This window comes from Panthera leo, chromosome C1 (genome assembly GCF_018350215.1).
Source record: "Panthera leo isolate Ple1 chromosome C1, P.leo_Ple1_pat1.1, whole genome shotgun sequence".
Classification (NCBI taxonomy): domain Eukaryota; kingdom Metazoa; phylum Chordata; class Mammalia; order Carnivora; family Felidae; genus Panthera; species Panthera leo.
In genome coordinates, this window is record NC_056686.1 from 36,254,276 (window position 1) to 36,279,357 (window position 25,082).

General features: G+C 40.1%; 1 protein-coding gene across 2 annotated transcripts in view; it reads right to left on the reverse strand.

Annotated features, from left to right (window-relative positions):
• Window positions 1-2,079: 2,079 nt before the first annotated feature.
• LOC122226940 (phosphatidylinositol 3-kinase regulatory subunit gamma) overlaps window positions 2,080-25,082 on the reverse strand; it is a 131,622-nt gene continuing 108,619 nt past the window's right edge. For both annotated transcript variants that reach the window (XM_042950963.1, XM_042950964.1), the window contains 5 exons: window positions 18,571-18,713; window positions 15,951-16,127; window positions 12,904-12,978; window positions 12,311-12,481; window positions 2,080-5,640 (listed from right to left, as the gene is read on the reverse strand). In XM_042950963.1, the coding sequence (XP_042806897.1) occupies window positions 5,442-5,640; window positions 12,311-12,481; window positions 12,904-12,978; window positions 15,951-16,127; window positions 18,571-18,713 (765 nt within the window). In that variant the 3' untranslated portion in view covers window positions 2,080-5,441. The remainder of the gene's footprint in view (window positions 5,641-12,310; window positions 12,482-12,903; window positions 12,979-15,950; window positions 16,128-18,570; window positions 18,714-25,082) is intronic.

Sequence of the window (25,082 nt, forward strand, 5' to 3'; positions counted from 1 at the left end):
TGTCTCCCTCTCTCTCTGCCCCTCCCCCGTTCATGCTCTGTCTCTGTCTCAAAAATAAATAAAACGTTAAAAAAAAATAAACATTAAAGAAAAAATTTTTTTAAAAAGAAAAGCTAACTCTGGTTGTTATGAGAATATATCTGAGGGGGGCAAGAATGGAAGAAGGGAGGCCTTTCCAGTATTAAGGTTAGAGTGAAGCAATGAAGTGAAGCAATGTAGTTGGGGAGAAGTGAAGTCTTTGACATTTAGAAAGTAAAACTGATATGGGTTGGTGATGTTTTGTGTAGACAAGAAACAGGAAGGCCTTGTGGATGACTGCTGCATTTCTGGCTTACATAACCAGATGAATTCTATATTTCCACCCCGAAATGTGAAACAGTAGAAGAGAACCTGGGCTAAGTGGTGACCCTGCATGTGGTATGCTGTGAGGTGCCTCCCAATAGAGGACTGAGCAGGAGAAACAAAGATTTAATTGGCCTAAAGATGGTAGATGAAATCATGGATGTGGATAAAACTGCCAAGGAAAAAGACATCAGTGAGAAGGCAGCCAGAGGAGTCTGAAGAATTAAAAGGAACAGAGATGTAGGAGGAAAACCAGATGCTGAGTCATCATGGAGTCCAGGGGAGAGTTTTTCATGGCAAGTAGTCAATGATGATGGTTATTGAAGACCTCAAGGGAAGCAGCTTCAGCTGGTGATGGAACCTGAACTGAGATGGTGGAGGAGAGGAAATAAAGACAGATTTAGACAGTTTTTATAAAAAGGTTTGGCTTTGAAGGGGGGCAAAGAGAAGAAGGGATGTAGGATTCAGTAGAGGTCAGGAAGTGGACTGAGACACACCCAACCATGTTTCAATGTCAACAGATGACCCAGTCGAGAGAAAACAACAGTGAAAGAATTGATAACTGATCATGGGGGATTCCTGAGGAGGAAGGAGAAAATAGATACAAAAATACATGAGGTAAGGTTAGCTTTTAGTTGGAGGAGGGCCAGCTTTTGTAATTTAACAGGTGAGAGGCAGAGCAGTCATGTGGACATAGGTTTTAGGTTTGGTGGTAGGAAAGTAAGGGAATTCATAGCCAAGCATAGGTTTTCTCTGGAAACAAAGTTTGCAGTCCCTGTGGGACACTCAAGGCCCCAGTGGAGATATCCAGACAGCAGGTGAAGTTCAGAAGACAGGACTAGGCTGGAGACAGTAATTTGAGTGTCCTATACAGAGAGTGGGAACAACTCAGGATCTGGGAAGATCCTCTATCAGTTCCTAGCGTATGGGGAGAAAGGACATAGGCAAGATCATTTAGGGCAATGGACTACCCACTACCCAATCTGATTTGTAATTCACTACACACCTGGGTGGGGCCTGAGAGACTGCATGAAAACTGCAATGTCCTTTGGAAAGAGGTGGTCACATTTTGTTAATTATGTCCCTAACATAGAGAAATCTTAACAAAGTGCTGTGGCAGGAGGGTGACAAGGGCCTTGGGCAACATTTACCCCCAGAATAGACTCTGGAAACACTTTATTTCCGGGTAGAAAGGTGTGATGAGAATCTGTAAGCTGGACTTTCTAGTAGTTAGGAATGGGGCGAGAAGGAAACAGCTCTCAGATTTAACTTTCTCGGGGTTGGTTTCTGAGTGTCCCTGTGTCCTGTGCTGGATGGAGATGTTGGCATCATGCCTGTTAGGGGCGACTTCCTCTTCTTGTTGAGGGGAGGAGGAGCGCCTTTCGTGGCCCCAGTTCAGCCCCAGGACCAATCTTTTGGTGCTCATGACAGAGAAGGTTTGGGAGTTTCAGGACTTTCAACACCCTAATCCTCTGCTTGCCTCCCACCCCTAGGCCACCCCTTCATAGCATGAGGACAAAAGGTGCTTTATTGCAATGTTTTTATTGCATTACTGGAGCAAGTTGGCCAGACTGTTCCCTCTTGGGGAAGATAAACAAAAGACTGAAAAGTATCTCCCCCATCACTTTCCCCCCACCCTCCCCCACAACTGCACAGCAATGTCTGAACACATCTGGTGACAAGAACAATTTGCAAAAGTGGTCTAGGAACTACATTATGAACTGTCCCAACACAAGACATATAGTTGGCTTCTTTGTGAATCAGATATTTTTACATAAACTACATGGTTGGGATTTTTTTTTTTGTTGTTTTTTTTTGTTTTTTTGTTTTTTTTGTTTTTGACTACATCAAAGACAGTAGAAGAATAGTTTTTTCACAAGTAACAACAGGGCACCAAAGTCACATGCTGGAATTTGTAAGGAAACAAGGTTTGTCACAAGTGGCTGCAGCTACAGCAAGGATGAGCAGTTGGCAGCAGAGAGCTCAGCCAGGCCTCCGTCTGCACCCTCTGCTTTGAGGCCACAGAAGCCTTAATAGAGGCCTACTCTGGAGCCTTAACTGGCAACAAAGACCACCTCAAAAACCAAGAATTGTCCAGATGCAATTCTTGGCCCAAGAGGACCCATGGGGCTGGTTCCTTGCAGCAAGAAGAGGAGACCTATGGAAGACACCACATTTGGCTATCAATGCCTTTAGAGCACATGAGGTCCAAGGTAAGTGGGAGGTCCCAACAAGGCTTGGAGATGGAGTAAAGGTGGTATTAGGAAGTCCTCAACCTTGGCCAAATCAGTGGTAAGGACACAGCTAGCCTATACAGTCCTGAGGCCTGGCCAAAATTTAGCATCTGTGATCAGGAGGAGACCAAGAGGACTGTTCTGTGATGAAATCTGTGCCTGGAAAAGATGGGCCTAGGACCTGTGTTCAGCAAGCCTCAAGCTGCTTCCATGCTGGTGGCTGGCTTCCCTAGCCAGAAAAACAACAAGCCCCTCTGGTCTTTGTCTCTTTACTCCCTGCTTCAGTGAGGCTGTAGTTAAGATGCCGAGAGAGAGTCCCAGGGTCCAAATCATGGGACAGGACACAGAGCTACACTCAGATGAAGGACCATGGAGTAAAAGAGCTGCATGCTACCCCTCCAAGTGGCTAGTAGACTGGTCCCCTATGCCATTTCCACTGGCTCAGGATCAAGCAAGTCATGTGGCAACTAGTCAGAAAAGATATTTTCCAATTTCTCAAATGATCCCTAAGGCCTTAGTTCCCACAAAGCAACAAATTCAAGAATAAAAAAACAGGGAAGAAAAAAGTGAAGGAATGTAGGACTAAAAAAGAAGAGTCCTTCTCTACAAGCCAGCCCTTATTCGAAGTGTAAATATTAGATGGTGCTAGCTCTCTCCCTACACACCCTTAATGTCTGCCTGAAAAGGAGCAACACATGGTTCAATGTCACAGGCATGTATCCTTACTCCTGTTTTATTTTAGAAGAGACACTTGGAACTCACTAAATTTTAGTACCAGAAAGGAGGGATTTCTTGCACCCAATCTTGAGCACCCAACTGCTTAAGCTGGTTCAATACCAGGTACAAGGCCTAGCAGCAACTAAGCTGATACTACTCAGTAAAACTTGCAAGATTTCAAGCTGGCAATGTGGAGAAGGGATGTGCAGTTGGCTATCGTTAAGGGCTTAAGTCAGAATGGGACACTGGAGGGAGGGGTTCATTTGTCTGCCTCACCTAATCCTGAAACTGCTATGTAACCAAAGAAAAACCAAAGATATGCCCTTTTCTTCCTATCCTCATTGTTAGTAACTCTGGAGGTCTTTCCAAAAATTGTAAGCTATTTTTGCATCATGGTCCATTCTAGACCCTGTCACCAAGATAAGTGCTCAGGGAAAGCAGTATTTCTTTCTTTCATCCCACAAACTAGAACTTTCCTAGGTAAGCCTTATGTACCAAGACCCAGATATTGGCTGCTTCTGTAGCTCAGCCAGGATGCTTGACTGCACAGCTTTGGACTCAAACAGCTGACTCACTCTGAACCTATTATGGTTCCAGGACTGGCTTGGAGGCAGCTGGACTCTATTTGTTGAATGAGTGTGGACTGATGGGGGTGGGGCATAATGGAGGTAGGAGTAGATGCCTGCCTCCAACTCTGCTCGCTAGCTTCACTCAGCTGGAAGGTTTAAACCACATGGAGCAGAAGATTCCTGGCCTAAAATCAGGGCCACTGAAGCATGAGGACAGTCTGTGCACATCATCTTAATGGCAGGCTCACAAAAAGGCAAAGTGAAAAACTTCCAGATGGCTTTTACTAACAGTCTAAACTCCAAGCCATTATTTCCTCTCCTTGCAAAAGTTTCAGAAACCACTGTATGGAAGCACATGGGTGATGTAGATGACCCCCAGCCTCTGGGTCTGTGAATTATTGAGGTCCCTGACAACAGTCTGGCTCCCTTCCTGCTACAACCTTAGCCACCTAGATCTCCCCTAAGCCTTACCCAGCAAAGGAGAGGGAGATGAAGGGAAATTAAACCACGTTTACTGTTTCTGCAGGGCATTTAAACTTGGGGAAGCACATGTAAGACTGTTGTTCTATATCATTATTTGGTATATCAAGCCATCTAAAAGCACTGGATTGCACCTTTTCTTTACTCATACAAACAAGTTACAAAGGTTTCAAACAATAGATCATTCTTTTAAGGAAACACCACACAAGCACCAACTTCATTTTATGATTCAAAGCTCACCATGCCCACAAAAAGAACACTATTCCTCATCTCTGAGAAACAAGGGTGGGGCAGAAGGAGTTGCACTGACCAATTTTAGTGTTTGCTAAAACTAACAAATTCTAGTTTTCCTTTCAAGTTTTGGTACAGAAGTGTGCATTCAGATACTAGTGCTGTCTTTTCCATCAGACCTTAGTCTGGCAACAAATATTATTCTGCTGAGATCAATTTGGTTTCTAAACATAATGCTTCTTTAGAGGAAGGAGCCACTGAGATGCTGACGCCTAACTTGTGTTAGTTAATAAAGTACCTCCAGTTGAAGGTGTTTTTACCCCCTTGACTAAGATTCTCTAAATGAAATCCCAAGCCTCCTCATTTTCCTTTGGTTGTCTTTTTCACCAAATGCCATTCTACCACAGAACCAAAACAGACTTCTTTTTGGGAGGAAGTTAAGAGAGACTGCCAGATCAAAACAGAACTCCCCAAAGAGCCATGCCCCTGCCACATTCTCAGAGTCGAAGACCAAAAGAGGACAAGGACTCTTCAGAGATTTCCAAGATATAAACCCCCACCCCCATCAAACCTAATACGTTCCGCTGAGGGTGCCTGGCTAAACAAAACAAAAACCCCAATGAAATAGGCTTTCCAGAAAACAACATCTGCTTCCAGCTCCCTATGTCGGTGCAGCGGCAGAGCGGAGTCTCAGAGAAGCTCAGGCTTCTTGTGCCCCCATCCTGGCAGGCTGCTTCTCGGCCTCTCCACATTCACAGGATCACTTCTTGTGCAAAACAAGCAGTCTACGTAGAAAGAATGCCCTCATAGTCTAATAAAAACTGTAGGAAAAAAATGCTAGAGAGCCACCTCTCTTCCCACTCCCTCTTTATCTGCAGAACGAGGGCATCTGTGCATGGACAGGGTAGGCAAGCCTGACATTGAGGGAGTCGTTGTGCTGAACAAGGGACGTCTGCTGGTAATGGAGCACCAGCTCCTTCAGCGAGCTGTACAGGTTGTAGGGCTCTGCGAAGCCATAGCCCCGAGCAGTACTGTAGATCACACAGTGCTTCACTTCCCCATCGGCACTGCCAAGACACAACACACAAACACCACAGGGAATTAGAGCAGGGATGATAAAGAGACCCTAAATGACCAAAAGTCTGAACAATTTTTCTGCAAAGGAAGAGGTTTAGCAGTAAATTTGTAAAATGTCACATCCATGTGTGTCCCCTCACCCCCCTTACAGACTTATCACAGAGGCACCTTTCACCTCCCACCAAGACATGGCAGAAGGAAAATGGATGGTGGCATATAATCACTAAGCTGTGAAGCTTCGTGAGGCAAGATTGCACTAGAAAGAGAACCTTTTTTTTTTTTTTAAGTATACAAATCAGTGATTTTTAGAATATTCACAAGGTTGTGGAAAAATTTCCAGAATATTGTCACTACCCTAAAAGAAACCATGTACTCATTAGCAGTCACACTGTATCCCTCCTCCCCCTGGACCCTAGCAAACACTAACCTACTTTCTGTCTCTATATGGATTTGCCTATTCTGGAATTTCACATAAATAGAACACACAATATTGTACAACCTTCTGTATCTGGTTTCTTTCACACTTAGCACATTTTCGAAGTTCGTCCATGTTGTAGCCTGTATCAGTTACTTCATCTTGTGGCCGCATAATATTCTGTCTGGATATACCACATTTTATTTATCCATTCATTGACTGATGGGACAAGTGGATTGTTTCTATTTTTTACTATTATGAATAATGTTGCTCAAACATTTGCCAAGTTTTTGTATGGATTATGTTTTTAATTCTCTTGGATACAGAGCTAGGATATAGAGCTAGGGGTGGAACTGCTGAGTCATATGGTAACTCTTTTTAACTTTTTGAGAAATTGCCAAACTGTTTTCCAAAGTGGTTACACCATTTCATATTCCTGCCAGCAGTGTATGAGGGTTCCAATTGCTTTACATCCTTGTCAACACTTGTTATTGTCCATCCTTTTTATTATAATCATCCCAGTAGTATCTCATTGTGGTTCTGATTTGCACTTCCCTAAGGACTAATGATGTGAAGCATCTTTTCATAGACTTACTGACCATTTATATATCTTCTTTACAGGAATGTCTATCCATTTCCTTTGGATAAGTACCCAGTAGTGGAATTACTGGATCATATGGTAGTTCTATTTTTGAGGAACCACTGCCATACTGTTTTCCAGAGTAGCTGTATGAATTTGCATTCCCACCAACAATGTATAAGGGTTCCTTTTTCTCCATGTCTTCACCAACACTTGCTGATTCTTGCATTTTTTATTTTAGCCATTCTGACAAGTGTAAAGTGATAGCTCATTGGGGCTTTAATTTGCATTTCCCTGATGATGAGTGGTGTTAAGCACCTTTTCATGTGTCTGTTGGCCATCTATATTTCTTCTTTGCAAAAATGTCTATTCATGTTCCTGCCCATTTTTAATTGCATTATTTGGGTTTTTTTTTTTTTTTTGTGTTGAATTGTATAAATTCTTTATATATTTTGGATATTAACCCCTTATCAGATATGTCATTTGCAAATGCCTTCTCCCATTCAGTAGGTTGCCTTTTTGTTCTGTTGATGATTTCCTTTGCTGTTTAAAAAGACAGGCTTGGGGTGCCTGGGTGGCTCAGTCGGTTAAGCGTCCGACTTCGGCTCAGGTCACGATCTCACGGTATGTGAGTTCGAGCCCCGCGTCAGGCTCTGTGCTGACTGCTCAGAGCCTGGAGCCTGTTTCAGATTCTGTGTCTCCCTCTCTCTCTGACCCTCCCCCGTTCATGCTCTGTCTCTCTCTGTCTCAAAAATAAATAAACGTTAAAAAAAAAAAAATTAAAAAAAAAAAAAAAGACAGGCTTACTGCAGCATTATTTACAATAGCCAAGATATGGAAGCAACCCAAGTCCATCGATACATGAATGAAGAAGATATGGGAGATACATACACATACATACAAAATGGAATATTAGCCATTAAAGAACGAGATCTTACCATCTGCAAAAACATGGACGGACCTGGAAGGTATGATTCGAAGTGAAATCAGAGTAAGACAAATACTATATATGATTTCACTCATATATGGAATTTAAGAAACAAAACAAATGAACAAAGGGAAAAAAGAGATTAAAAAAAAACCCAGAACCTTAAGTACAGAGAACTGGTGGTTACCAGAGGTAAGGTGGGTAGGGGGATGGGTGAAATACATGAAGAAGATTAAGAGTACACTTCTCTTGGTGAATTTTGAGAAATGTATACAATTGTTGGATTATATAATACACCTGAAACTAATAACACTGTATGTTAATTGTACGTGACATTTTGTTTAAATGTCTATCCGAATCACCCATTTTTAAATTGGAACATTTGTTTTTTTCCTGTTAAGAGTTATGATTTAGACATTAGTTGCTTCACAGATATATGATTTACAAATATTTTCTCCTATTCTGTGGGTTTTTTCACTTTGATAGTGCCCTTTGATATAAAAAGTTTTTAGGGGTGCCTGGGTGGCTCAGTCAGTTGAGTGTCCAACCTCAAGCTCTGCACTGGGCTCTCTGCTGTCAGTGCAGAGCCCACTTGAGATCCTCTGTCCCCTTCTCTCTCTGCCCCTCCCCTGCTCATGTTTGCTCTCTCTCAAAAATAAAACATTAAAAAGAATAAAAAAGTTTTTAGTTATGGTGAAATCGAATTTATTTCTTCTTTTTTTATTTATTTTTTTAAGGTTTATTCATTTTTGAGAGAGACAGCACAAACAGGGGAGGGGCAGAGAGAGAGGGAGACACAGAATCTGAAGCAGGCTCCAGGCTCTGAGCTGTCTGCACAGAGCCTGACGCGGGGCCCAAACCCACAAAACACGAAATCATGACCTGAGCCGAAATCGGATGCCTAACCAACTGAGCCACCCAGGTGCCCCTATTTATTTCTTCTTTTGTTGTTTGTGCTTTTGGTTTGTAAGAAACCATTGCCTAATCCAAAGTCACAAGGATTTTTATGCCTATGTTTTCTAAGTATTCTGTACCTTTAGCTCTTACATTTAAGTCTGTAATCCATTTTATTTATATTATTTTTTAATGTTTATTTATTTTTGAGAGAGACCACAAGTGGGGGAAGGGCAGAGAGAGAGGGAGACAATATAAGGCAGGCTCCAGGGTCTGAGCTGTCAGCACAGAGCCCCATGTGGGGCTCAAACCCACGAACCATGAGATCGTGACCGGAGCTGAAGTCAGACACTTAACCAACTGAGAGTCACTCAGGTGCCCCACTGAGTTATTTTTTATATATGGTGTGAGGCAAGGGTCCAACTTTATTCTTTTGCATGGCTCTCCCATTGTTCCAGCTCCATGTGTTAGAAATGACTATTTTCTCCACATTGAATTGTCCTGAGACCCTTACTGAAAACCAACTGACCATGAATGTAAGAGTTTATTTCTTGTTTCTCAATTCTATTCATTGATCTACATCTGTATCCTTGTTAGCACCTCAGGATTTTTATTACTAAACCTTTGTTGAGTTTTGAAATCAGGATTTCAACTTTTTTCTATTCTTTCAAAGACCATTTTGGCTGTGCTAGATCCCTTGCTCTCTCATGACATTTTGTCAATTTCTGCAAAAATCCAGCTAGGATTTTTTTTTTTTTTTTAACTTTTTAAGTTTATTTTGAGGGAGAGAGCACACATGTGTGCACAAGCAGGGTAGGGGCAGAGAGAGAGGAAGAGAGAATCCTAAGCAGGCTCCATGCTATCAACACAGATCCCAATGCAGGGCTCGATTTTGCGAACTGTGAGATCATGACCTGAGCCAAAATCAAGAGTCAGATGCTCAACCAACTGAGCCACACAGATGCCCCTGGGATTTTTGATAGGGATTACATTGAACATGTAGATCAATTTGGGAAGTTATTTCCATCTTAACAATATTAAGTCTTTTAATCCATGAGCAGAGGAGGTCTTTCCACTTATTTAAGGTGTCCCTTTAAGTTCTTTTAATAACATTTTATAGTTTTAATCCTAGGTATTTTTTTTTTTTTTTAATTTTTTTTTTTCAACGTTTTTTATTTATTTTTGGGACAGAGAGAGACAGAGCATGAACGGGGGAGGGGCAGAGAGAGAGAGGGAGACACAGAATCGGAAACAGGCTCCAGGCTCCGAGCCATCAGCCCAGAGCCTGACGCGGGGCTCGAACTCACGGACCGCGAGATCGTGACCTGGCTGAAGTTGGACGCTTAACCGACTGCGCCACCCAGGCGCCCCTAGGTATTTTTGATGATATTACAAATGATATTATATGCCTTCTTCATTTTGTTTTCAGATTGTTTATTACTGGTATTTAGAATCCTGATCTTTTAACCTGCAACCCTGCCGAACTTTAGCTCTAATAGTTTATATTTTCTTTACCAAACTGGATGCTTTTTATTTTTATTTTTCTTGCCCAATTACCCTAACTAGAACCTTGTATACAATGATAATTAGAAGTGGTGAGAGTGGATATCTTTGTCTTCTTCCCGACCTTAGGGGAAAGGATTCTTTCACCATTAAGTATATTAGCTCTGGGTTTTTCATAGATACCCTTTATCAGGTTGAGGAAGTACCCTCCTATTCCTAGTTTGTTCAGTGCTTTTTTAACTTGAAAGAACACTAGATTTTGTCAAATGCTTTTTGTGAGTCTACTGAAATAATCATGTAATTTTTGTCCATTATCCTATTAATGCAGTATATATTCTGTTGATTTTTTTTTTTAATGTTTGTTTATTTTTGAGAGAGAGAGAGCACAAGCAGGGGAAGGGCAGAGGGAGAGAGGGAGACACAGAATCCTAAGCAGGCTCCAGGCTCTGAACTGTCAGCACAGAGCCCGACACGGGGCTTGAACCCACGAACTGCAAGATCATGACCTGAGCTGAAGTCGGACATTTGAGGATTTCCCAAATTTCTGTTTTTGATTTCCAGTTTCTTTGCATTGTGGTTAGAAATCATATTTTGTGATATTTCAACATACCTCACAATGTTTGAGACATATTAACATTTTAAACATACTCTGAGACTCGTGACCTATGGTTAGGCTGAGTCTCTTGCGAAGGTGTACTCTTTTTCTCCTTCCTTTAGCCTCAGACTTGACCACATTGAAGTCCACAGCAATGTAGAGCTCCCTTGCTTATGAAAACTACCTGCAGTCAAATATCATGCTGGCATTCATGCTGAGGATGGCTGTAAGCAAAAGTCTGGCAACACAAAGACTTCCACTTGTTTACCAGCCATTCTGCCTACAGTAATCTCCCAATATACCTAGAACATTTGCTTAAGTAGTTTTTTAGGAGATTCTTATAGCAAAATTCACATGATTATGTAGTAGGAAGTCACACATGGAACTCACTCGTTTTTCCATTTTAATTTGTTAATGACATCATAAAGAAGCTTAAGAAGAAATTGCTTAACTCTACAGCCTTCTCAGGCTAAAGACCTGCAGCCAGCAATGCCTGTATTCGTAGGTTAGGGATTCAACTCTGATCCTTATTGCCATTTGGGATAAAAAATTTGATTAGGGGTAGATCTAGATCAAAAAGGAAGCAGAAGGCTTGAACAATACTATAAAACAACTAGACCTCACTGATCTATCCAGAACACTACACCTAACAACTGCAGAATACACATTGTTCTCAAGTGCACGTGAAACATCATCCAGGATAGACCAGAGGTTAGGCCACGAGTCTCAATACGTTTAAAACGTTAATACGTCTCAAACGTTGAGAGATATGTTGAAATCTCACAAAATATGATTTCTAACCACAATGCAAAGAAACTGGAAATCAAGCGTCCAACTTCAGCTCAGGTCATGATCTCACGGTTTGGGAGTTCGAGCCCCACATTGGGCTCTGTGCTGATAGCTCAGAGCCTGGAGCCTGCACTGGATTCTGTGTCTCCCTCTCTCTCTGCCCCTTCCTCACTCTCATTCTGTCTCTCTCATAAACATTAAAAACTGTTTTTAAAAAAGGAAACTAATAGAATAGACTTTTCCAAATAAAGTCATAAAATCATCTTATGGAAAATACCCAATATTTTCTATCAGTACCCCAACAGAATACTATTTAAGTATAAAATTTATATAGTTTTTCTTCTGAAGTAAAAACAGTTCTTAATCAAGCCTTACTTAAACTGACACTGAAGCCCAAATTAGACATGAGGAGACTACTAAAGAATTATGTGATCTTTTCAATTGAAGAACTCATTACTTTTCACAAATACCTGAAATCCAGTAGTAACATTGCAGGGCCTAATCTACTTACCATTTAAATTAAATTCCCCCAGGCGTGCCTGGGTGGCTCAGTTGGTTAAGCTCCGACTCAGGTTATGATCTCATGGTTTGTGAGTTGGAGCTCCACAGCATGGGACTCTATGCTGACAGCTTGGAGCCTGGAGCCTGCTTCAGATGCTGTGTCTCCCTCTCTCTCTCTACCCCTCCCCCACTCATTCTCTCTCCCTCTCTCAAAAATGAATAAACATTAAAAAAATTTTTTTTAATTTTTTCAAAAAATTAAAATCCCCTAAAGAATTTCAGATATCATTTCTCCTAAAGCAACAAACTGTTTTCCTTGTACAAATATTAATGGTCTAAACCATGGGTCCTCATTACTGTACTTGAAATAATTTTAACTGAATTTGATGAGGGGCTGAGTTTCTATTAATCAATGCAAAAGTTTTCAAAAGGTTAACCCCCCAGAGAAGACTTACACCACAGAGCAAGCATAACATCCTTTCTTGCTACTCTCACGAATTAAGAATGCACCATCAGGTTTCCCATAAAGCAAGTCCTCTGCTTGTACTCGATTGATATCCTCAACAAACCAGGTTTTCTCATCATAATGGGGCAGGTTTTCATCTTCCTCATTGATAAAATAGGTCCTAAAAATTAAATGTTAAAATGTTATTCTAACAATCAGGTTACTTTATATCTAAAAGCAAACTCATGAATAAGACACTCTTCTAAATCTTTAACCACAAAATGACAAAGTGAAACAATAATTACTTATATGGTTTTTAACAGCTTCATTATTTGCTATGGTGCAGAAAGCACAAAATTCACATGTCTCATCCAATCAGCTGACACATGAATGTCTGAATGAGCAATGCTTATGCACCTAGGTTTCATGTGGCTCAGCAGGTCTCTGACCTTAAGTACTCTTCAAGTAATTCAATTCAAGAGGTGCAAAGTTCTTGATTCAATGTCCTCAAGTGACAATGAGAACCAACATTTAGCATGTATGAAGAGGGCTCATGTCTTATATTGGGAACAAAACCCTCTGACAGAAAGGTAAATAACTTACTCATCAGCATCTTCATTCTTGATTCCCAGCCAGGCATTTAGGCGTTTCTGTCTGACTCCTTTGTGATTGAGCCATCTGCCAGAGGGAAGACACCAGTGTCAGTATCTGTGCCAACTCTGCCCAAAGTAGACATGTCCAAGCCAACCAAATTTCCAGAGTCCAGGAACCTTTTATTTTAACCCATTCCCACTAAGAATGGCCAGAGATTTCCTTAAACTAGTTTCTCCTTAACTTTTCCTTCAACTTTCTGCAAAAAAGCAGAAACACAGGGAGGTACCTGAAATTAGGCACTTACCTCATTTTTCAATTTTCCTTTTCTAGAAGGCCATAAGCACACATACCATAAGCACATATGTACCACCATAAGCACACATACACTTGCACTCAAACAGAGGGTGACACGTGTTTCTGAAATCATTAGTTACATGAGCATGGTGTCACATTAGCAATCTCCACTAAGCCAGAAGACTGAAGTCCTGGATGGCCTACTATATTGAGTTAAACATTCCAAAACAATTTCAAGGCCTATTATTTGCACCTAAGCAAGCCACAAGAAATTCAGGGTGACAATCTGAGTAATTAATACAAATTTACTTTATCACTAGGCAAATCATAGTATTTTTAAATATACCAAACCAACACTTTAGATGCAAAACAACATAAACCATTACATTTAGTTCTTTTGACATGGCCACTGGTCTAAAACTTGAGTATAAAAACTCTTTCATCACCATCCTCCAACCAGGCTCCTGATCACTCAGGTCTCATCATAAACATATCTCTCTGGGAGGACTGCCCTAATCATCCCAATGAATGCTATCCCCTTGCTATTCTCTATACTTTACCTTATCACCTTCATAGCACTTTCCTGACATTATTTTATATTTTCACTTATGTTTGTCTTCCCCACTAAAATGTAAGCTGCTTTAAAGAAAGGAGTCTGTCCTGTTGTTCATGTCCCCACTGCTGAAAACAGTGCCAGCATCTAGTAGATATTCAACAAATACCTCCCTAAAAACCCTATGTGTCTTTACCACCAGGTGATGATTTATCACACATGATGTGAGCTCTCTTTTATATTTAGCCTACATTATTTGTTAAAGGAGCTTTCAAGGTTTAGTTTGCCATACTTATTCATGCCTCTTGGGATGGTATATTTCTTTTTTTTTTTTTTAACTTTTTTTTTTTTTTATTTTTGAGACAGAGAGAGACAGAGCATGAATGGGGGAGGGGCAGAGAGAGAGGGAGACACAGAATCGGAAGCAGGCTCCAGGCTCTGAGCCATCAGCCCAGAGCCCGACGCGGGGCTCAAACTCAAGGACCACCAGATCGTGACCTGAGCTGAAGTCGGACGCTCAACCGACTGAGCCACCCAGGTGCCCCAAGGGATGGTATATTTCTTAATCTCATCACTTTCCAGAGAAAACAAGGGCTTCCATTCATTCCATTGGTCCATGGCATAAGTCTTCTTCTTGGGCCTTTCTTCAGTTTCACTATGTGACCAGAACCACATAAGCTTTCCAAGAGCAGACACACCCTAAATTTTAGACAAGGGTACTTCCTTGCCTTCTTTCCAAAGTTCTTCTGTATGCTAGGTGTACTTGCTGGACTTTTTTTTTTTTTTTTTTTTTTTGGCCACAATAGCAAACTGAAATGATCCCTAAAGAGGAGTTACTAAAAACTATTCAGCACAGCATAGTTGTAATTGTTTGCCCTCAAAACTTATCACCTTAAATTTTACTCTACTGAAACTCAACAGCTACTGTTCCAACCTCTAAGCTTTTATTTTCTCCCCACTCTCTTTCTCACACAAAGAAACCCTGAAGCCTACAGAAAACCCAGTCAGAGGTTTTTACTGTCTTCTGCCATGAGTTTGAATAAAGTTATGTTACATGCTTGAAAGTCACCCATAAACATATTTCATAACAGTCCATTCATTACCTAGAACAAAACCTATTTTCCTTTTTCATGGATTCTTTCCTTCTATAAAAGTCATTTGTTCTAAAAATCTAACACCTTGTTCTGATGATATATCTTTCAATCTATATTTAAATAATGTCCCTATATCTAACTAAACCATGTAGTTTTCCATAATTTTAAATAGTTGGGTTTTAACTATTTAAATCCTTAGGTCAAATTATCTTGCATGCCTGCCATCAGCACATTTCTATTACTTGACTACAGAGTTTCATTTCTTAAATATAAAAACCCTTTAATAGACTGTCCTATATACTTATTTGTAGGCCCCCACTATTAGTGTCCTTGTCTATGCCTATGAGGGGTAGTTTCTATTTCTGTGGTTCTATGTAATCAAAGATTCTGGTTTTTGTATGTAGGTGTCACAGATTATGAGTCTGGAGTTCTCTCTTGTGCAAGAGAGTGGACACAGAATTGAATATGAGGAAGGCTAATGTCCAGGAGAAGACAAGAGCCCCGAACAGGGGCTTCATCTCCGTATTTATTGGGCTCACAAGATATTACCCATGTGGTGAACATGAAGAAAACAAAATCTTACACACATGGCCATGGAGAAAACAGTCAGTAATCGTAAACTTGTGTGTGTAAGAAGCAAAGGATCTGAGGGGCAAATGGAGTTTGTGATTAAAGTACAATAGTATTCTGGCGTCAGACAGAAATTTCACTCATGATCCCATTTACAGTATCTCGCTAGCTAACCTCGGGAGTTTTCACCCCATGGTGGTGGCTTTCCACCCTAAGCCCCATTTATAGGCAAACATTATTTCCCCACATATAAGCAAACATTAACCTGTACTTTTTAAGCTACACCACACTGCCCACACCACACCCACCCTCTGAAATTTCCATTTGTATGGACTGGAGTCTAGAATGCTACATTCTGATTTGCCCCACACGCTGACTTTAGGTAAACTCTGGTATTGCCAACTACTAACCAGGATTGCTTTCCTAAATTCTTATAATCTCACTGGCTGGTTTCTTAATTACAAATCTTTTCTACCTCTAACATGTCTAGTGCCAGCAGTAATGTGGTGCTGGGGTTTTCTCCCATACGGGCTCAGATTACTCACACAAGGTGCTGATCTCGGATCTTGCGCAGCTGGATCAGGTCAGGTTTGATACTGTTCATTTTTTTATCTATTTCTCGGTTGTCCAAAGCTTGTTTCTTCAAATCTTGCTCTAGACGCATTTTGCTATCATGAATCTCACCCAGACGTGATTTCAATTTGTCATAATTCATCATAATTCTGTGAAAACATTTGACATATTAAGGCTAAACCAGGAACCAAACAGAAGCATTCTATAGTATGAGCATAGTCCTAGTATCTTAGGTGTGGTGGATATTTGTTGTTTTTGCCTGGTCCATATCCATTCTCGCTCTTGGTAATGGCACCTTGATGTTCCCTGTAGGTAAGGGCTCCCTGCCCCCATCTCAGAGTCATGATGAATATTCACACAACCCAGCCTGGGCAATAAAAGTATTCCACCATTACATCCTATTGCCACACTCAGACCACAGTGACTAGTTCACAAATGAGAATAATACCCGAATTGACCCAATGAGAGTCAATTCTAGGACTTTTGCTAGAACTATTATAAACAGAGATTCTCTCTTTCCACTCAATTGCTAAGTTATAAATATGTGATTCTAGGACTCCCAGCAGCTATACCACCAACCTCATAGGGAAAGCCTGCCTAAGGATGAAGCCAACACAGAGAAAACCTAAGGCAAAATACAGGGTATAAGAGAGAATACTGATGACCTTGTTTGGGCCCTGGATCCAGCCATGACTAAACAAGTAAACCTCTATGTATGATATTCAAGAGGTAGCACAATATAACAGTTAAGAGCAACAGCTTTGGAGTCAGGCTGCCTAAGTTTGAATCTCTGCCCTGCCACTTGTGTGGCTATGGGCAAGTTACCTAACCTCTTTGTGCCTTTATCTCCTCATTTGTTTAAATGGGCCCTATAATAGTACCTACTTCACTAAATTATTATGTGAATTAAATGTAGTAATACATCTAAAAGGACTAAACAGTGCCTGGTACATCCTGGTAAGCACTCAGCAGATAATGGCCCTAAGCTTTTCTAGCACACAAAGTTTTGCTGTGCTCTGAAGACAATTTCTGTGTCACTCATTTGTCACTTAATATAATACATGGTTTTATATTCATGTTAAAATTTCTTCTTCAGATACTTTACCTCCCTTTGCAACTGAACCACAAGTTCTTTTCTATTTCTTCATCTTAATAATGCCATTTATTGATATCATATGCCAAGATACATACATACACACACATGCCTTTCTGCAACATAAGTATACATGTATGTGTCTATCACTTGATTCTCAACGCATTTCAAAAAGATATTATCCAGTTTACGGAGGAGGAAATGGGCTTAGAGAATTAAGTAACTTACCCAAGGTTACACAACTAGTAAGTGGTCAATACAGAATCCAAGCCCATGGTTTTAATGGTTTTAACCTTTAAGCTATCCTGCCTCAACAGCACTTAGCCCTATTCTTATGCACACAGAAGTTCACTGACACTTTGATACTAGTATGAGAAGTAATTATGCCTTTCCCTTGCAAATGATTCATTTTTATCTACTATCCACTTTTTCTTTCCTCATCCCACTGTTACTTGGCTCGGTCTCCCAATATTCCACTAAATTTACTATGATAAAGGCTTCCAATATCCTTTTAGTTGCCAGACCCAATATTTCTCATGCTGCACACTCTCTGTGTAATCTCATTCTTAGTATAACTTTACACTTATAACCTTAGTATAACCTACACACTTATGCCTCCCAAATCCTTTCTGTACCTTGAGTTCCAAAACCAAATAACCAGCTGCCTGCTTCTCAGACAACTCCATTTGGTTTCTCACAGGAACTTCAAATTCATTGGTTCCAACCCTGAACTTTCCTCACGTACTTTCTATTTTAGTAAATAACACCATTCCTTAGTCTAAGAAATAATCTAGGAATCCTAGAAATCTAGGAGTAATCTTTGACTTCTCCCACACCTACCATATCTAGTCAGGTATCAAGTCCTCAGTATTTCCATTAATTCCCCCTCCTTTCCTGCCATTGCTCTGGTTCAGGCCCTCACCATCATTTAACCTGATGACCACAAACACTGCAGTCACCTGCAAGAGTCAAGCTGGTCTTCTTGCCCATAGTCTTGTTCAGCCTCCAATTTATTCTCAGACTGCTGCTATTTATTTTCAGTTCAACAAATATTCAGTGAGCATCACCATGTGCGTTCAGGTACCATAACAGATGCTGGAGCTATCAGGGAAAATAAGCCACCATCCTTATTTCACCAACAAGCTTGCAGTTTAGTGGGTGTGACATCTGGCAAAGTCACGGTAGGAATCAGGACCAGATACTGTAGGGGTAGGGACAAAAAGCTCCTAAACCAGTCTAGAAAATCAGGGAAATTTTTCTTAAAAAAGTCACGTGTAAGCTAAATCCTAAAGGATGAGCAGGAGTTAAAAATTTGGAAGGACATAGAAGGAACACAGAACAGAGGCAGTTCAATTTGGTGCCATTAGTGGGAACAGCAAATAGTTCCATATAGCAGGACTGTGAAGTTTACAGGGGTAAAAGCAGACACAACAGAGATTATTGGGGAAGAAAAGAAGTCTCTTCTCATTGATGCACTTGGAAGTGTTAGATAGATTTACCGTTCAATTTCCTTTTCATTCCCCTCTCTGCGAAATCGCTCGATATATTCTTTGCTATGCTGTTCTTGTGTGTGACACTGCTCTTCAAATATTTTAATTGTTTCATTAAAAGCTTCAATTGCAGTCCTTTTCATCTGTATTTCCTACAAAGGAGAAAAAGAAAAGACATACACTTTATCTTTTTTTTTTTTTCTGGTAACCTTGGTCTTAAATCTTGTAATTCTAATTACAATTCCATAGAAAATGAAAGATGGCTAAAACAACTCTTACTTATTTAACTCCCACTCTTAATACTTATATCAAAATACATCACTCAAACCCTAAAATAGAAGAAAAAAAAACTATTACTTGAAATATAGCTGAGATCCACAAAAAGGCCTGAGTTGGTTAGATTAACCCTAAACACTTTCAGATATTTTTTTTAATGTTTGTTTATTTTGATATAGAGAGAAAACATGTGTGCACAAGCGGAAGAGAGGAAGAGAGAGAATCCCAAGGAGGCTCCATGCTGTCAGAGAAGAGCCCAACAAGGGGCTCAATCTCACAAACCGTGAGATCATGACCTGAGTTGAAATCAAGAGTCCAATGCTTAACCGACTGAGCCACCCAAGTGCCCTGAACACTTTGAAGACAAAGATAAAATTATGTTTTTGCACTTATTGTAGTGCTGACCCCCAAAAGGCGCTGAAGAAGTGAATGGATACAGTGGAGGAGTCCATACACCAACGTACAAAGTCTTATTCCCAGAAAAGTCCTATAGAGTCTATTTATTCTTATTATCATTTCTAAAACATGTAGTTTTTCTAAACAGATTCATCAGTAGATTAATCTCAGAAGCAGAAAATGAGGGGTGCCTGGATGGTTCAATCAGTAGAGCATCAGACGCTTAACCTCAGGGTTATAAATTTGAGCCCCACATTGGGCATACAAATTACTTAACAATAAAAAAAATCTTAAATTTTTTTTTAATGTTTATTCTTGAGAGAGACAGAGACAGAGCATGAGTCGGGGAGGGGCAGAGAGAGAGGGAGACAAATCTGAAGCAACTTCCAGGCCCCACACTGCCAGCACAGAGCCCGACACAGGGTTCAAACCCACAAACTGTGAGATCATGACCTGATCCAAAGTCGGACACTTAACCGACTGAGCCACCCAGACGCTCCCCAAAAAATCTTTAAAAAGAAAAGGAAAAGCAGAAAATGAAAGGGGGAAGAATAGCAGCTAAGTCAGATGCAGAGGAGCATCTGGGTGGCTCAGTAGGTTAAACGTCTGACTTCGGCTCAGGTCATGATCCCAAGGTTTGGGAGTTCGAGCTCTACATCAGGCACTCTACTGTCAGCGCACAGCCCGTTTCTCTCTCTGCCCCTCCCCTGCTGGTTTGCTCTCTCTCTCAAAATAAATAAACTTAAAAAAAAAATAAAATTATATGCAGAATAAGATGAAAAACTAAAAACTTCACAAACAAATGCCCAGTAGGCTAAGCCATTTAGCACTAGGATAAGTAGTCCTATACATTTTGATGAGCTCTGAGGTTTTTTTTAGACTTCAGCATCTGAACTCAGATTCCCCCAAGTCTTCAGAGCGTTAAAATTTTGTACAATTTATATTAGAAAGTCAAGAAATATTTTAAAGGTCTAGAAAATTGCTATCCTGAATATTTACAGTTTTTAAAGTTGTGGTGTTTATGGGATAATTCCTCAAAACTATCCAGCATTGATTAATTTTAACAAATGATTACCGAGAATCCACTATACAGAAAGTACAGTGTGGTGGTAAAGAGATTAATAAAACATGAAGTCTGCCCTCCAGGTTTCAGAACACACAGGTGAAACAGATTTCCGAACTCTGATAAGGTTTTGTTCCATGTCATGGCAGAGACAATCAAATCAGGGTGAATTACTTCTTTACAGAGGCTTCATGGAGGCTACAAGAACCTTATGATGTTCCATGTGCTTGAAGTTATACATATCTCAAATAGTGCTGTAAACTTATTGGAATGCCCATATCTAAATATCTAGCTACAAATTCTGCAACTCTTAAATTACAGTGGAGGGTCTTGGCTCCCTTGCAAGATCAAAAATTACCTATGAAGCCCTGGCCCTATATCCTTAAAGAAGACACTAATAATTTAGACTTTACTATAACTGGTGTTTGTGTTGGTAGGTAAAGCAGCAAAGGGAAAAGTATTTATAGCATTGCCGAAGCAGCAGCTGCCCCATAAACAATGTCACAATACCTACCACAAAAAAACTGTAAATCTACCTATATCTACACCCCTTCTCTGCTTTCTCCTCTCCAGCCCTTCTTATGGTTCCTTCTCATCAGCATACAAACAGGTTCTAGTAACACCACTTTGAAAAAATAATCCCTTAACCCTAAATTCTCTTCCAGTCAATTAAGTTCCTTGAACAAACTATCTATATAGGCTGTCTCTCTTTCCTCATCTCTCATTCTCGCTCCAACTCACTCTTTTCCGGCTTCTGTACCTACCATTCCACAGAGACTGTCTTTCCAAGGTTATCAATGATCTCATTGCCCAATTCCTGTCCCCTATCCCAATCCATCCCTAAATCCTATCAATTCCTCCTAATTACATGTAATCCAGATGTCAAATATCCCCACATGCAATCTATTCTCATCCTGTGCCAACTATGACTCAGGATACACCATCTCTTCCCATTCTCTGGGAAGAATTCACTTCCAACAAAGCAATCCAAATTTTATCTAAGGTTTCAAGAAACCTTAGGCAGTCTATAACACTTATAAATATTAAAACATTTATAAACAGAGGAGATCAATTCTTTAAATTCCCTTTAACACTCACTATCCTCACTGTCCCAGCACATCTCCTGTACTGCTAATAATCACTGGATCTTCCTCTTCCTCCACCTCCCAAAGCCTTAAACCTCATGGCTCTTCTCTGCTCAGCCATCTTACATCTTTCTCTCAGTTCTCGCACACCCAGATTTAGCCCTCTCCTAGCTTCAACTTAGTGGTTTTTGCAGTTTCCTCCATCTACTCCCATACCCAGCTCCCCAACCAAGGATTCCAAGTCCAGAATGCAGTCTCACACCAGCTGCTCAGAACTCATACTCTGTGGTTAAATCCCCAGTATTACTGAGCATGCGGACAACATGTGGAGCCTTCTTTGCTTCCTCCAGTCATGACAAGAAAGCGGAAATGCAGTTCTAGGGGCACCTGGGTGACTCAGTCACTGAAGCATCTGACTCTTCATTTCAGCTCAGGTCATGATCCTCACAGTTGGTAAGATCAACCCCACATCGGGCTCTGAGCTGACAGTATGGCACCTGCTTGAGATTCTCTCCCTCTTTCTCTGCTGTTCCCCAGCTCATGTGCACACCTTGTTGAGATGACAACCTTTGAGTAAAGACTTGAAGGAGGGGAGGGGGTTAGCCAGCTGACTATCTGGGCAGGCGGTGCAGTGGGGGAGTGTTTCAGGCAAGGAAGTGGCCAGTAAAACACTCAAAGGTAGGAAGCAGGTCTAGTATATTCGAAGAACACCAAAGAGGATAGCATGGTTGGAGAAGAAGAGAGAAGTAATGAGGCCAGAGAGGAAGAGGAGCACAGATTATGCTGGGCACTGTAGAAAGCACTCTGGCTTTCCTATGTGTAAACCGTGGAACCACAGACAGGTGTTAAAGGAGTACTGTGATCCTACCTAGGTTTTACAAGTATAGGTTTCCCCTACATAGAGTTCCTATGAAACCTTTCACAAGCCAAAATGGCATAAAGCAAAGAAACAATTAACATTAATTTACATGGAAAAAATTTTTGCAGTGTTCCCAAACTCAAAAATAACTTCTCTTGGGCTTTTTTTTTCCGAATACCTTAGGATACATCTTACTAACAGGTGCACAAAGTAAATGGAGAGAAGCACAGATGCTCACAGACACAGTTCAAAGCTACAGCGGCTTGATGCTGAGATGCTGAGTGTAGTTCCCGGGGAGGCAACTTGGCAGCACCATTCCCACTGCTTGGGGTGCACACTGCCTTTGTAACAGCTTGATGCAAAACAAACTCTGAATGCTATTGTCACTTTTTGCCTTTTTTTGTAAAAGCAGAACTCTTCAGATTTATTTCAGTTAGTGAAAACAAGTACTAATGTAGGTCTTTCATAAAAGCCAAGTGGTGTAATGAGAACTTGCAAAATGCAGGGCACACCTGCATCTCCTAGCTGCTCTGTTGAGAATTGATCAGGGAGAGTGAAGCATGGATAAGGGCAAGAAGATCAGTTAGGAGGTTTCTGGGGTAAATCAAAGTAAGAAATGATAGTGACTTAGATCAAGGTATCAGCAGTGGATGTGAGGAGAAGGGGTTGCATTCTGGCTATATGCTAAAGGTAAAGTCAACAGAAATTCTTACTGGATTTGATGGAAGGTGTACAAGAAAGAGTCTGGGATGGCTTCAAGGCTTTTTACCTAAGAGAGGACATGACTTCTCTCAACTCCGACAGGTAAGGCAAAGGATAGAACAGCCCTGAGTTCAACTTTGTTCATGAATTCAGTTTGACATGTTAAGTCTGAGAGATATCTATTAAACATCCAAATGGAGCTGTTGGAAAGGCAATTGGATATATATGAGTCTACAATTAAGAGAAGTTAGAAGAAGCAGAGACATAAATTTGGGAGTTACCAGCATATAGATCATATGTAAAGCCATGAGGCTGTTTGAGATCACCAGACAGTGAATAAATAACCAGAAAAAAGAAAAGGCCCAAGGTCAAAGATGAGAAATCAGCAAAGATGACCAAGAAGGAACCACCAGGGAGGTCAAACTCTCCGTTCTCAGTTGTCTCTGCTTATTTCCAGATCTGCAAATTCCATTTATAATTTTTATTATGGTTTTCTGTTCCACCTCTTATCTACAGAAATAATCGTATTGTTTTTGCATACAGCCATGTGTTTTCAATGTTTACCAATTTTTTAGTATGAGATAATGTAAGTGCATAAAAAAAATGCAGAGCTTAACAAATTATTATAAAATGAACATTCACTACCAGCAACCCCAGAAATTCCTTATGTATCCTTTCTGGATCATAACTCCCTGTCTCTGCCCACTCTACTTCCCCCACCTTGGTAATAACACTATCCTGCCCTTTATGAGGATCATTTCCTTGTTATTCTTTATGATTTTACCACTTTATGTTCCCAACCAAAATCAAAAAGTTAACGTTTACCTTGTTTTGTACCTTCTATGAATAGACCCATAGAATACGTATATGTATTCCTTCACTCAATATTCTTTGTGAGATTAAACAGTGTTATATGTTGCCCTTTAAATAAATATACATACACAAATATAGTCATCCATCAATGTTTTGTTTGATGGAGAGAAAAGGGATCAAAACATGCCTTTTTGGCTAATGTACATTGTGTTTGACAAATGCTGTCAGAGTACTTCAACCTTGTGTAGAACAGAGTCTCATCTCTCCCTCTGTGCTTCTAGAGTCAAGCACAGTATCATGCCTAGATGCTACAAAGGAACTGAGTTTGAATTTAGGAGATTTATAATCTAATCTTGGTAATGTTAAAAACTGGTTATGTCCCTTAAGAGAGTCTTTCTATGCTTTAAGTTCCCATCTATAAGATGGAGATAATGGCAACCCCAACTATATTTGAGAGAGAGAGAGAGAGAGAGAGAGAATGAATGAATGAATGAATGACAAAAGGATAGAAAGAAATGGAAACAGGGAATCAGGAAAAAAAAAAAAAAGGTGGGGTGGGGGGACTATACATCCAAAAACATTTACTGAATACATTAGTCATGATATATTTTAACAATAAATGATAGTATACCACATACATTTTTTTCCTACCTTGTTTTTACTTAATGTATCTTAGAAATCACTCAGAATCAGTAAATATAGACCTTACCTCATTTTTTTGATGGTAATAGAATAACTGCATATCATTTTGTTTTTTTAAAAAAGGTCATTTTTGTTATATATATTATTGTTATTAATGTGTATATTATTTCTATTATTTCCTCCTTTCTGTTTTTAACTGTAGTTTTCCCAAATCCTGTTAATTCTATCACCCCAAACATTCCAGCATATTTTTATAAAGTTTTCCTTCAGATTAGTGAGTACACCCACAGCTGAAATCACTGTTCACACACTTCTACATGCTGTTTCCTTTGCCTGCAACTATATCATAAGCATTTCTCAGGTCATTAGGAATTCCTAAAAAGCACATAGTTAGCAGCAGTTGACTCCAAGAAATCAGGACTTTTATTCTGTATGCAATAATTCATAATAATAATTCAGCAATAATTTATACTGAATTTAATAATTCAGCAATAATCTATATTGAATTTAGCATACATATTTATATAACCTTTGTACTTTTTAAAAATCAAAGTTAAAATAATTTCTGAAAACCTATTTTAATAGTTGTATAATGTTCTATTATATGTATGATCATTTCACCATCCCCTAATGTTGCCCACTTATGTTGATTCAATCTAAAGAGGCTTCAGTAACTTTTTCCCCA